General features: G+C 37.4%; 1 protein-coding gene across 1 annotated transcript in view; it reads left to right on the top strand.

Annotated features, from left to right (window-relative positions):
* The window catches only part of LOC140751218 (uncharacterized), a 76,960-nt gene that overhangs the window by 38,107 nt on the left and 23,410 nt on the right, over positions 1-15,443 (top strand). The window contains exons 4-5 of the mRNA XM_073085081.1: positions 11,664-12,056; positions 14,610-14,831. Of these exons, the coding sequence (XP_072941182.1) occupies positions 11,664-12,056; positions 14,610-14,831 (615 nt within the window). The remainder of the gene's footprint in view (positions 1-11,663; positions 12,057-14,609; positions 14,832-15,443) is intronic.

Raw genomic sequence — 15,443 nt, 5'->3', positions numbered from 1 at the left:
GTACATTTGTATTGAATTTATTTATAGGTGACTGTAACTCAGGGTAATCTTTACGCTATTTTTGACAACGCCTCCTTGAGGTGTTTATTGGTACATGGTCAGGTCGGAGGTACCCACTTCTGCCTAACAGCAGTGTTAAGCGCTGCTGTGGTCTGGTTTGAAGGGTGTGGTAAGGGAGACATACTTATCCGAGGCATTCCAAAGTCCTCAGGGTAGCGACGCATCTGTGGCCGACCTCAGGTAGGAATCTAATCCTATCTGGGGTGATTACAGATGTCCATAGCGGGAGTAGCCACTTACCATCAGGAGGACTGCATCGTTTGCAATTTAAATTAAAAATATCAAGTAGCGATTAAATTTCATAAAACTATGAATATTTTTAAAGGCTTAAATAATATATTGACAACCGATTTAAATGCAATATATAGAGTGGAGCAAAATTAATCACCCGATTTTGTTTTTGAATAACTTTTGTACTGAATAAAAAAAGTGATTTTGAGAATTAGAAATCTTTACCAGGGAGCTTTATTCAGGGAGCTTTTTTTGCTAATTAGAAAATATGATATCTGTCAAGTGTCTTCCAGCGTTGACACAAATTTGCGTCCGTTTTATGTATTTTCCATGACTTTCCTTAAGATTTCCCGGCGGTAACACTGCATTCCAGTCGAATATTCTTCTTAAGTACCAACTGTACCTATCTTATATATAAAATTCTCGTGTCACAATGTTAGTTACCGTACTCCTCCGAAACGGCTTTACTGATTTTCACCAAATTTTGTATGGATATTCAGTAGGTCTGAGAATCGACTACTATCTATTTTTCATACCCCTAAGTGATAAGGGTTGTTCATTCTTAACATTTTTTGTTTAAATGGCAACACAACGTTTGTCGGGTCAGCTAGTATCTATTAATTTAATTTTAAAACTTTCTCAGAATATTTATATAGGATTTCTTTTTGCCGTCTCTTTAATTTATTTGCAATATAATAAGTACAATATCGATAAAACATTAAATTATATTGTTGCGTCAAGATAGTCATCGCTACATAGGAAGAAAGAAACACTTGGAAGAAGCATTGCAACTTAAATAATACCTCATCATCATCATCAACCCATTACTGTCCCACTACTAGGCACGGGTCTCCTCTCAGAATGAGAGGGATTAGGCCATAGTCCACCGCGCTGGCCAAGTGCGAATTGGTAGACTTCACATACCTCTGAGAACATTTTTTAAGATCTCTCAGATATGAAGGTTTCCTCACGATGTTTTCCTTCACCGTTTAACCTAGTGATAATTAATTTCTAATACGCACATAACTTTGAAAAACTTTACGTGCCAGGGATTTGAACCTCGGACTACTAGATCAAGAGGCCGAGTTTCTTGACCACTAGGCTATCACTGCTAATAAAAAGTACATAATAACTACCAATACTACGTAAGACTAAGTTGGAAAGCCTCGGAAAAAATTCTCCCTTACCACACCCTTCGAAGCAGAAAATAGCAGCACTTAACACTGCTGTTATAACAGAAATAGGTGTGGCGGTGTTGCCCGCGAACCACATTCTCTACCCCTTCAAAATTTACTATGATGCCGCCTAAACGGTCAATTATATTGTGCAATATTACGAATTGTGCAATATTATTGACTATTTAGGGTTAATATTGAAAACTGCGAAATTTTGCGCGAATTAAATTTTTCTTGCTCTATATTTTTTATTGCCGTATAGGTATTGCGCAATATTTTTCTATATCAATACTTATTTCCGGCTTAACACGAAACCATTGTGCAACTCGTATTATTGCGCAATATAATTGCACGTTTGGATTCAGATCTTATTATAAGAAGTATTGTACAATGTTATTGTAGGTCTATTATTATAGGGGCTGCCTAACAGGAAGTAATAATAATTATACCGAGGGTTATTTACTTTCCATTCGTACACTAGATGGCGCTCGCAAAAACCCTGAAACGCGCTAACAACATGTTCACGTAGATTGTATAAGAGCGGGCTCTGAAGTAGTGAGGTCGTGTGAAACCCGTTTTTAAAAAATCGGTCCAGTAGTTTTTACTATTTTTGAAAGTGCTGCCTTAAGGTGCCTTCGGGTGCTTAATGGTCAGCATAAGAGTTGCTGTAGGAGAATTAGGGATGTCCGAAATGAAAAAATATCGATATCGGCGTCGATATATCGAGGAAAAATATCGATGTTTGTCGTACGGATACGAAATTTGTGGTCTTTCGTACCTACGAGATTTTGAAATTTGAAATAAAAGATGGTATAGGGAAGTCCGAAGTGAAATAATTTTCGGTATAAATTATAATATCAAAAAATATAACTTTTTTCATAATTTTCGATATTGGATATTTTGTATCGATATATCGCATCAAAATATATCGGCAAAAAAAACAATTTATCGAATTAAAATATCGATATTTTTTCAACATCCCTAACGAGATTTCTCGTAGTAATACGAGATATATAGTGTTTCGTACGTCTACAGTTGGGAACCCTGTTTAGAACAGTGAGAGTTTATGTAAAAGAAAACATCTACAGTTGTCAACCCTGTTTACAGTGTTGCCAATTTAGCGTCATTTTCCTTTGTTGGTAGAAAATAAAAATGATAACTTTTGTATAAAGCGCTTATTCAATTAGCATCAGTATTGCCAGTGTTAATGAATAATGCGGCGCAGTGTTGCAAATTTAGTGACTTTGTCGGCTAGAACTGGTGTCTTTGGACTTTTGGAAAAAATTGAGGCTAATTTTCCTTTGTTGTACGAAAATAGAAATGACAACTTTTGCATAAAGCTTGTACATACTCAGCATCAGTATTGCCAGTGTTCATTTAGCGCAGTGTGTTCATTAACCAAAAATGACGTCATTCGCGCCCCGTTAGCGTATCAGACAAGATGGCCGACTGCAGTATTTTGTACTTTTATTTAATTGAAAATATAATAAATTTTAAAGTTTTGTTGAGAATTCTTTCAATATATTGTGTTTTCTTAAAACATTTATTCTTTAATTTTTTAATACTGTCATCATGCAATTATCTGTGTTTTAAATTGTCATAATTATTACTTGAATCCAACATTTTTTTCTTCATCTTTTATTTCTTTCGACGTTTTTACCTGGGTACGGTACACAAAAAAGCTACCAAATTGCTGTCCATAGCTGTTTTTAGTAGCTGGCAACAATCTCCGTTGCATAGCGACAATAATTATATATTATTTTCAATAGATGGCGCTAACATACCTCTGAAACACGCTAACGACATGTTCTTGGAGACTGTATAAGAGCTCGATAAAACTTGTAGTTTATCAAGATATACAAAAATACAATCCAGTTTACTTATTACAATTACAACGACAACGACGTGTTAATCTATTTTTGACAGTGTAGCCCGTCAGGGCTGCCAGAATTGAGTTATGACTGGCCGTTTGTCCACCGTCGTCACGGTCCCGTGACGTCACCGAGACAAACGGAGACGTCACTGAGACAAACGGAGACGTCACCGAGACAAACGGAGACGTCACCGAGACAAACGGAGACGTCACCGAGATTATTCCGGGCCGATTTTAATATGACGTGACGGTATAGTTTTGTCCACCGCGACCGATATCGTCGGTTTACATAACCCCTTCGCCCCCACGACACTGGGTACCTTGTAAAGGTTTCCCCCTTATTAAAAAAAAGGCTTGGTATTGGTTAGGTTAGGTTGGACCATAAAATAAAATAGAAAACTAACCGAGTAGGGCGCGGCAGCGCTCTGCGAGCGGGTGGCTGTTTGTCCACTGCACCGACACCGAGCCGATACCGAGAACGAGATTATTTCGGGCCGATTTTAATATGACGTGACGGCGATAGTTTGCCCACCGCGTCCGATATCGTCGGTTTAGTTTGTTCCAGCTGTCACTCGTGTGACGGCGGTGTATGGACAAGTTCCAATGTGTTTTATATTGCCGGCACATCGGCCCGTCGAAATTTATAAAGTTCAAACATACCTTACCGGGGAAGGTATGCAATTTTAAGTTGTAGATTAGATGTAGTCCTGTCCCTGTAGTTCCGGGACTAGAATAGGGCTACGGTAACTCCTGCCTGTCGTAAGAGGTGACTAAAAGGGGGCTTCCGGGGTTGCGGGCGGCAAGAGTGGGAGCTCGAACCGTCCAGTAAGCCATCCCGGGAAGGACGGCGGTATGTGTGGTCGCATACCGTCGTAAACACCAGATGGTGCAGGAGGAGCAAACGCTCTCCCAGGGCAGAGCCCGATCGGGGCATCGCGCTTGGAGGACTCCGGTTGTGTTCCCTCGGAGATCCCGGAGTTCTCCAAGAAGCGTTGAGGACGACCACCGGGGGGGGGGGGTAATTGCGGTAAAATCCCACATAAGGCGTCGCTCCCACGTCGTCGGGTACCTTTTGAAGGTTTCCCCCTCGTAAACAAAAAAAAAAGGTATAAAATCACTTAATAATATTTAAAACAACTGAAAAAAGTCGAAATAATTTTTCGATTATTATTAAGATTTAATTTCAATGGAAACAATTGAGAAATATCAATAATTTCTAATAACTTAAATACTTAACATAGATTAGTAAAGATTACTCACTCCTAACAAGAAAATGTACCCAGTTTTGAGAATTGAAATAGTTGCGTAAAAAAGTTTTGCCACGTCTCCGTGCTAAAATGTCCCTAAAATATATGAAATAATTATTTATTTCTTATGTAAATTACACAGTATTAGTTATTTATTTGTAAATTTTCTCTAAAAATGTTTTTATTTGTCAAGAATTCAAAAAAAGAACTTACTAATAAGCCGTTTGTGGCTTCATTCAATTTCAAGGCGGCGAAGTATCTTTACTAATCTATGCTTAACTCTATCAAAATAACACTACATCGCGCCAAAAGTTCTGTCATTAAATATTCTTTTTAAACCGACCCTCGATAGTTGCCATAATTACATTATGAATTGCGAAGCATAGAGACGATAGAGTGCTCTATGCATCCCTCTGATATTATATTTTTTTTAAAACATTCTGTCAGTCTAATTCTATCATTTTGTTGTTATTGTACTAACAACTGGGCAGGGGTTCCTTCTCAAAAGAGTGAAGGCCATTGAATAAAGGAAAAGTAGACTTTACACATTTTTAGAACTTTTTAAAAATCTCTCAGGCTTCCTCACGACGTTTTCCTTTACCGCTAAAACGAGTTGCAATTTATTTCCACTAAGCCCATCGAATAATTAGAGCCTGTGATTCAAACTTGGACTCGCGGGTTTTAGCCTGAATTTTGTACATACCACAGCTTAAAATATTTATAAACTAGCTGACCCGGCAAACTTTGTACCGCCTCAAAATCTATATTTCAAATATATTCATATAAAATACAGCCTAAGTTACTCGTGGATAATGTAGCTTTCGAATGGTGAAAGAATTTTTAAAATCGGTCCAGTAGTTTTTGAGCCTATTCATTACAATCAAACAAACAAACAAAGTTTTCCTCTTTATAATATTAGTATAGATGTATGTATTAACACGTCAGATACCAAGACATTACGCAGTAGGGTCGTCCCCTAACCCGAAGCAATCACGGTTCATTTAACAATTCTGTTGCGCCATTATTTTTCTATTGACATCCCTATTTCGTACTGGCATGCACGAAATTTTGTGAAATAAAAATAAAATAAAACTAATTTTTTGCCCGCGGCTTCGCCCGCGTTTAAAAGAAAATAATATAACATACCTACTAACATACATAAAACTGAAAAGTCGTACCTTCAACTTTGTTAAAAATCATCACTTGATCAAATGCAGTTAAATGTAGTTTACGATTCAATCCTTACTAATATCGATTAAAATAATCGATGTTTTCGGTCCAAAACATCGATTCTCCGATTAATCGATCTTAGATCGCCATCGCCTAGTTCCCGTGGGATTTCCAAGATGAAAACTATCCTATGTCCTTTCTCGGGTCTCAGACTATCTTTGTACAAAATTTCATTAAAATCGGTTCAGTGGTTTAGGCGTGAAGAAGAGACAACCAGACAGACAGACAGACAGACAGAGTTACTTTCAGATTTATAATATTAGTAAGGATAATTTAGCGTTAAAGTTGGTTGGACAACCAAGGTTGTTTTGGACGTCTCGACTGTTGTACAGCTGCGATTGAGTATGCCTATTAACAGTGTTGCTAAGAAAATTGTGTCTGAAAAAACAGGTCTGTGATTTTAAATTAATATTTTATGTAGAAAAAGCCTAAACACTTTTAATTCCGTGTTAAATTACAATCAAAGAGTATTAAAGATTGGGAACTTATCTTATATTACTATCCTCGCGCTTCTTTATTTTAATACAAATTCTTTAATTACTATTTTCAAAACATATACATAGTAGGGAACTGAAGCAACTGTCCCTGTAGTCCCGGGACTAGAATAGGACTACGGTATCCCCTGCCTGTCGTAAGAGGCGACTAAAAGAGGGCTTCCGGGGTTGCGGGCGGCAAGAGTGGGAGCTCGAACCGTCCAGCAAGCGACCCCGGGAAGGACGGCGGTATGTGTGGTCGCATGCTGTCGTAAACACCGGGTGTGCGAGAGAAAGTTCTCACCCAGGGCATAGCCTAATAGGGGCATCGCACTTCCAGGACTCCAGTTGTGTTCTATCAGAGATCCTGGAGTTCTCCACCAAGCGCTGAGGACGGCCATCTGGGTTTAGTGCGGTAAAAATCGCACATAACCCAACGACGCTCGCTACGGCGTCGGGTACTTTTTGAAGGTTTCCCTCTGAACTTCCTCCCGTGAACAGAAGGGTACGAAATAACACTTCTCTACATGACTACACCCTACAAAAGGGTGGCATCCCTATGCACTTAATGTATCTGTAGCCCGCTAATTGCCACATGTAACTGATATTTTAATCTGATTCCGATATACGAATCTGGGGTTATGCGGGGCGGCCATTTTGGTCAACGGCCATTTTGTTGTATGTGACATTTAATTTCTTTTTTTAATTTAGTAGTTTAATGATATTTCGTTTATTTTTTTTAAGTAGTAGTATAGTCCGCGTAAAACTAGTAGTCCGCTCTGAATATAGAAATGATGACTACACCTGCTCGCAACAACTTCAGAGTGGACTAGCAGTTTTTGAGGAAACCTAAATAAGAAAAGATTTTCATAAAATTCTTAGTGTCAAAATGATAGACTTTTATCATTTTGATTTTTTTCCATCGCTTTTTTTCAGATTATTCTGATTTTTAACACGCTTTTATTAGCTTGGGTTGTATGTATGTATGTAACTATGTAACGGAATCTTTGAACTCAATTTCTATCCACTTTGAACGTTCAGATTAATTCAAAATTTTGAATAATTATCAAAAACCGATGACTACACCTGCTCGCAACAACTTCAGAGTGGACTAACAGTTTGGCGCGCTCATACAGTTGTTTCTATGGTGATTTGTTTAGGAAACCTAAATAAGAACAGTTTTTCATAAAATTCCATGGACCATGGCCACGGCCATGGACATCTGTCATCAACCCCAGATAAGATAAGAGTACTACCTTAGATTGGCAACAAATACGCTATTCCTGACGACTAAGCTGGAACGCCTCGGAGAACCTCGGAAAAGTATGTCCCCCATACCACACCCTTCAAACCAGAACACGGCAGCGCATAACACTGCTGCTATAACAGAAAAGGTGTGGCGGTGCTGCCGGAGTCGAACCACAAAGAATTCTACTTTTAAATGTTATCTGATGTTAGTACATAATATTAAAAAAAAATGTGAGCCGTCACGGGACGCCTGGCAGATGTGAAACATCGACATTATTTTGTAAAAGTAATATGCAGAAAAGAACATATTGTGATAGGAACTAAATATGTCATAATGATAAAATAAAATATTACGATTGCGCATGGCGACGCGTCGCCACACCGTACACACTACTGCATATAGACTGTATATATATATATATACCATCGTATAACGTGGCGACGCGTCGTCACGGCAGAAATCGGTTTTACGTGCGGCTATAGATTTTTCACATCAAAACGAGCCACCACAAAACCAAATTCACTTTTTGACTTAAAAGTTTGCACCCTTATTTGCTGAGGGCAAACCCTTTAAGACGCTTTTCGTATTTATTCTACGGCGTATTTATTTTTAAGCTTAAACAGTCAATGGGAAGGATTCTTTTACTATCTTATATATAAAATTCTCGTGTCACAATGTTAGTTACCGTACTCCTCCGAAACGACTTTACCGATTTTCACCAAATTTTATATGCATATTCAGTACGTCTGAAAATCGGCTACTATCTATTTTTCATACCAGCTATTTCTGTTATACCAGCAGCGCTTAACACTGCTGGTATAACAGAAATAGGTGTGGCGGTGGTTCCGCCGTCGAACCACAGAGGGTTCTACCTTCAACCAACCGAGTATCCAAATTGTACTTAGCCCTTTACTTAAAGTAACCCCTAGAACGCCTCGGAACATAGCACATTCCACGAGTATATTTATACTAATATTATAAAGAGGAAAACTTTGTTTGTTTGATTGTAATGAATAGGCTCAAAAACTACTGGACCGATTTTAAAAATACTTTCACCATTCGAAAGCTACATTATCCACGAGTAACATAGGCTATATTTTATATGAAATATATTTGATAAATAGATTTTGAGGCGGTACAAAGTTTGCCGGGTCAGCTAGTCTATCATAAGACAAACCGGATCGTATTAAGCATGAAATATTTGAAATCATTGCCAAAATCTAGCACAATTAAATTATTATTGTGTTTCCGCTTCTAATGTTTTCATACGTAATACTTGGCAGGTTGACAAAGTATTAATAACGAGATATTATTATCTATTGTTTATTAACAGATATTATAGAGCTGCATAACCATAATCAAAAGTATCGGATATCTTTTCTCTATATCATCATCATCATCAACCCATTACTGTCCCACTGCTGGGCACGGGTCTCTCAGAATGAGAAGGATTAGGCCATAGTCCATCGCGCTGGACAAGTACGTATTGATAGACTTCACAAACCTTTGAAAACTTTTTTTTTTGTAAGATTCCTGTCTCTTCTCCGTTTAAGCTAGTTAAATAATGACTAATACGCACATAATGACAAAAATCGATTTATTTTTATTTTCATTCATAGCTGCCATAGAAATGCATTGTGAAAATTTGAAGTGTTTTGAACAGTTCAATATATTAAACGAAAATTGCCAAAAAATATGGTTTATTTTACGGCAACCCCATTTATTTTGAACCTTTTTTATTTTTATATACTTGGTGTTCTTTTCATGATGTTATTTTTATTATAATAAGTTCCCATTTACATAGTCCCTGGCTGGTACAGTCCGCGTAAAACTGCTAGTCCGCTCCGAATATAGAAATGAATCGCGTCGCCATAGCAAATTGTATGACTACACCTGCTCGCAACTTCAGAGCGGACTAGCAGTTTGGCGCGAACTATACCTAACAGTTAATTAATTACTAATTGTATGTAAAAATGATGGCATTAAAAAAGAGAATAATTATTATTAAAAAAAAAACCAAACCCACTGAGTTTCTTACCGGATCTTCTCAGTAGAGGTCGCGTTCCGATCCGGTAGTAGTTTAAGAAAAATATTGTACCTGACAATTTGTAAGTGCCGTCGTTGGTTTACACAAAATAAATATACACATTTCATTTCATTTCATCATTTCATTTCATTTCAGTTGTAAATTGGTCGAAATAGTTTTATTATTTCCATTGGGAGTTAAAATTCTTCTTGACCCCATAATCCCTGAGCAAATGTGACAATTGACAATAGAATTGACAACTAATTCAGACCCTTTTAAATACACCCTCTGCAACCACCCCTTGTTGTAACGGATATGGGTACAAGACACCCAATTGAACCTGTCATTGTCATGGTCTTTTCAATATTTAATCTGTGACCGAGTTATATTTTAACATGCTTTTATTAGCTTGGGTTGTGTCTATCTATGTATGTAACGGAATCTTTGAACTCGATTTTTAACAACTTTGAACGGTCCGATTAGTTTAAAATTTTGTACAATTATGAAGATTTTACATAATACTAGCTGATCCGGCAAACGATGTGTTGCCAAAAAAAAATGTTTAGGGTGAACAACCCTTATCACTTAGAGGTATGAAAAATAGGGCGATTCTCAGATCTACTGAATATGCATATAAAATTTGGGGAAAATCGGTAAAGCCAAGGCCAAGTACGTATTGTTAGACTTCACATACTAAAACATTTTTTTTAAGATTTCTCAGCTATGCAGGTTTCCTCACGATGTTTTCCTTCGCCGTTGAAGCAAGTGATAATTAATTTCTAATACGCACATAACTTTGAATTCAGAGTGCAAATCCCAGGGATTTGAACCTCGGTAAGAAGGTGGTAGAACCCTTTGTGGTTCGACTCCGGCGACACCACGGCCACACCTATTTCTGCCTAATAATAGCAGTGTTAGGCGCTGCTACGAGTATGTTCCGGTTTGAAGGGGTGGTAAGGGAGACAGACTTTTCCGAGGCGTTCCAGCTTAGTCCTCAGGGGTAGCAGCGCTTCTGTGGCCGACCTCAGGTCTGGTTCAGATAGGAATATCTATTCTTATCTGGGGTTGATTACAGATGTCCATGGGCGGCAGTAGCCACTTACCATCAGGTGGACTGCATGCTCGTCTGCTACTCCTACATTATAAGTTTCTACTACATTATAAGGCCGAGTTTCTTAACTACTAAGCTTTTACTGCTGTAGCAATTGAATGGCATTCCATAACTAACTAGGTTATAGGCACCCCTTGTCACGGATAAATAATAATTGATATGTTGTCCACAGATATTGACAGGTTGAATTGAGTGTCCCTATAATATCTTGTTTGGTGTGAACAGCGAAGCAGGACTTGGTCAAACACGAGAAATAAAAATAATAAAACAGCGGATGTGACGTCAGATCCAGAAAATAAGAATTTTGGGTGTTGTTTCTGTGTCTATACGTACATAAAATTTTACAAACGCAATGACGTCACGCGTCAGACTACTTTTTTTTGCGCACAATTTTTTTCTAGCTTATATTTTTAAATACTATATTTCGTCAAATTAAATGTTACCAGCTCAGCTAGGGCCGTAATTCATCGTAATACAATGTTGAAAGCAAAGAAAGAGTACCGTTATTACGATAAACTTTCCAATCGGTAATGAGAACACAGTTTAGGCGTTGCTTTGTTTAGAGCAATTAATTTGTCTTTCGATAAATAATGGTTGATTTGGTACGTTTCTCAATTTTAATATTTAACGGGCTCTCACGATACGCGGTTTTTTATAATATAGGAGTAGCAGACGAGCATGCAGGTCTGATGCATCATTGTAAGTCCGCGCCAAACTGCTAGTCCACTCTGAAGTTGTTGCGAGCAGGTGTAGTCATACAATTTGCTATGGCGACGCGATTCATTTCTATATACAGAGCGGACTAGCAGTTTTATGCGGACTACATCATTCTCTTGATGACGTCATTTTAAATTCAATATGGCGGAAAAACTATTTTTAGGGGTACCTATGATACATAAAAACATCTGAAACGAAAACGAAAAACAAAATAAAAGTAACTCAAAAACTACTTAAAAACTTCATTAATATAAATTTATTTTTGTTACAGAAGCGGCCTGAAACTCCGTCAGCTGACAGATGGCCGCCATCTTGTCCAAGTAATCTACACGTCAGAGGGCGTTATCCAAGACTGCGAATATATTACAGAGAAAAAATCTGCCAAAAACTTTCTCAGAACATTACGAAAAGAGTTGAAACTTGCGTTGGACGAGGAAAGTTTTAGGATATCACAGAAAGTACAAGATAGCCCCGAAGAAGAGCGGTACGTCCGCCATTTTGGGAACATGACGTTTCACTTGTTACAAGGGGGTGAAAAACTGCCGCCAGATGTCGCTACATGGTTTAATTATGACAGATTAAAAACAGAATGCATGGAACGGCATCGAGAGATGACGTACATGATGGAACTTAAAAATAAAGTCGGCGAAAATACTCTTGCCAGGTAAAAACTAGATATTTAATAAATATAGGTAAGAAGTTATGCTTCTTTGGCGTATTAATAACGACACGACTATTACATCATGCTTTTTTTAATAAAATATTTTAGTTCTAGACCTACTTCGGTGGGAGCCTTTCATGCAAAATTTGCAATATGTAGCCAAGTTCATGGTCGATTTTATTTGTCAGTTTTTGTCAAACAATTACTCTCATTTTTCCCATACGCTTTAAAAGAAGTATAACTTTCGACATATACATTTTGTATAGCACTACGCACTTTGCATTTTCATGTCTAAATTTTACCATTAAATTCCTGCGAACGTCAATGCAACGACCTCTATGTCTCTAAACATTATCATTTGTAAATAACAAATATATGTTTCGTAATAGGTAAAATGGAAATAAATTTAACTTTAATGTTGATAAAAAATAAATTAACACGTTTATTATTTTTTCAATCATCAATGACGTCATAAAATACCCTTATGTATAAGGTAGAATATTGCCCAAATTTTAAAAGAAGTGTAACTTGGTTTCCACTGGGGTGTGGGGTATTCTGCCTAAATCTTCAGAAATACCTTTCATGGATTATAATTAAACAAATCTGAAGGATATTAATTAAAATAACATACAATAGCTTATTTAGACATTGTATCTTTGGATACAAAACTGCGGCTGCGTTGTAACGTATGGGCCAATACGATTTCCTAGTTCTGACACAATCCGCTAGGGGCGCTGATTGGAATTTGTATGGGCAAATACGTAAACGAATACCAACAGTCATATTTGTCGAAACGTAAAATCTCATGGTAAGGGTACAGAACAATGTTTAATTAAAATCATTGGCCTGAAATCATATGAAAATATATTTGTGTACAGGTACTATAATACTACGCATAGATACTGAGAGACTGCTCAGTAGCGTCCTCTATAACTTTATGACATAACATCCGACAGCACTATGGATAAATTTACACTCCTACTTCGTCTATGGAGAATATATGTATATTAGTAAAATACTTGATTACCAGTACATAAATTATGATATGAAATACTCGATATAATGTAAAACGCGTCTTGTTACTTGAAATAAATATATATTATGATGTAACTCACTTGAATAATACAAATGTTATCGCGGCTCAGTAGCGACCTCTACATGTTTGAACCGACCCGTATCTGGTTATTCAAACAACATTCTAGTTCTCATATTGCCTTTAAAATCACATCAATCATTACCATTCTTTCACTGTGAACTAATTATCTTTTCTATTTTATTTCTACGCTCATTACTATCACACACATCCATCTTCATTATGCATTTTAAGTTAATAGTCATGCTTCCGTCATTCATAATTCATAAAATCTGTTGGGAAAGGTAGCACAGATAAATTATATATTTGAAATCGAGACAACTGGTAGGTTTAAAGGTGGTAGAACCCTCTAGTAGTAGTAGATCGACTCCGGTGGCACCACCGCCAGCAGTGTTAAGCTGCTGTGTTCTGGTTTGAAGGGTGTGGTAAGGGAGACTTAATATGTACTTTTCCGATGAAGAGAGTCTAGGAGAGGCGACAACGAAAGAGGGAAAAAAACCGCCAGTTTGAACTTACTTAGATGCACTTTTGTATATTATTTCGCGGCGTTCTTCTTCAGCTCATTTCTTCAGCTTAAGAGTTTTCATCTCGGTCCTACGGTATTTAAATTTGGTTGCAAACAAGTTAAAATTGTTTTTACAAAAATGCCAAAAGAATGTCCTTTTACAAAAATCGGTCACCGCACAAGTCTACCATGTAATTCCTGGGTTCAAGTGTGTAATTAATTGGGTTCTGTGTCAAAAAATTATAGCTTACAAAAACTAGAAAAATCCGCCATTTTGACCATACCACGCCATTTCGTGTAGAGCACGTCATGGTCACGTATGGTGATCTAATGATGAAAATCGCTGAAGCCTGTTTTAAAAACATGCCAAAATAAATATCGTTTTCGACAAATGTCAATACACAACGTTTATGCAAAAGTTTCTGGGTTCGAGTCCTGGGGTGTGAACAGTGTTTTAACTTAAAGCACTTAAAAAATGTACTCCACAAAAATCGGAAAAAAAAGAAAAATACGCCATTTTGAATTGACTTGGACGCCATTTACTTTTACTGGGTTCATACATGTTGCATTTATTGGGTTCATACATGCTTTAGAGTTTTTGCTTCGATGCTAGAGAATTTTAGCTAGTTTCGTTGAAACGGCCTAAAATAGAAAATCAATATAGCTTGTTTTAAAAAATACCAAAAAAGAATGTCTTTTTTGATAAATTGATAATTTTTCACGCTATTATTTGTCACCACATCGATGTGCCTCGTAAAAGGTGCTGGGTTCGAGTCCTGGGATGTAATTTGGGTATTCTAAAATAAATAATTGGTGTACAAAAATCGAAAAAAAAGAAGAAACAATCCGCCATTTTGTACTGACGAGGACGCCATTTCGTACCACCTCAAACAGAATATCCACAAGAATAAAAAAAACATCCGCCATTTTGTACTGACTTGGACGCCATTTCGCATAGGTCGCGGCGTTCCTTACGGGAGAATTTCATAATGCCGGGCACGAAGTGGTGCGGGGCTGGGCAGCTGGCGGAGCGGTACAGCGAGCTGGGGCCCGATAGGGCCGAGGACCGCTGCTGTAGGGCCCACGATAACTGCGGACTGAACATCGGCGCGTTTAAGCGCAGGTTCGGCCTGTTCAACTTTAGGCCCTTCACGCTCTCGCACTGCCGATGCGATAGGAGGTTGGTTTTTGTTTTTTGTTTCTTTTGTTTTTTCTTTTTCGTATTTCATTTTAGAAGTGCTGAAAAGTGGCACTTTTTAATTTCGAATATATTTATTTTTTATTAATTTAAGAGTGCTTAAAATAGCACTGAAATAAACACTTATTCATTCTTTTATTTTTTTAAGTGCTTAAGAAGTGGCACTTTTTATTTTTAATTTAAACAGTGTATAAAATAACGCTGGCTTTTCTGTTCTTTTTTCTTTTTTAAATTATATTGCGCAAAAGTGATTTGATAAGTAGGTTACTTCTTTCAGAGAATTTAGATAAACTGGTTCTTCTAGGGTAGATTAACTAAAGTGACAACGACATGTCGCATTAGTCCGAATCCATCATAATCTTATTCAGAGCCTTAGGAAACCCCTAAGATTAATTCCTATTCAGGGCCGTTAAATGTTTTTTGAGAAGTAACCTTGGTTAATTATGAGTTGTGTCTGAGTCCACACTATAACTGCGGACTGAACATCGGCGCGTTTAAGCGCAGGTTCGGGCTGTTCAACTTTAGGCCCTTCACGCTCTCGCACTGCCGATGCGATAGGAGGTTGGTTTTTGTTTTATTTATTTATTTTGTCTT

Source organism: Epargyreus clarus, unplaced genomic scaffold (assembly GCF_041222505.1).
Source record: "Epargyreus clarus isolate Ecla_fem2 unplaced genomic scaffold, WU_Ecla_fem_2.2 ptg000022l, whole genome shotgun sequence".
Lineage (NCBI taxonomy): Eukaryota > Metazoa > Arthropoda > Insecta > Lepidoptera > Hesperiidae > Epargyreus > Epargyreus clarus.
Note: the sequence above shows the minus strand (reverse complement) of the source record. Positions and strands in the feature narration are given on the sequence as shown.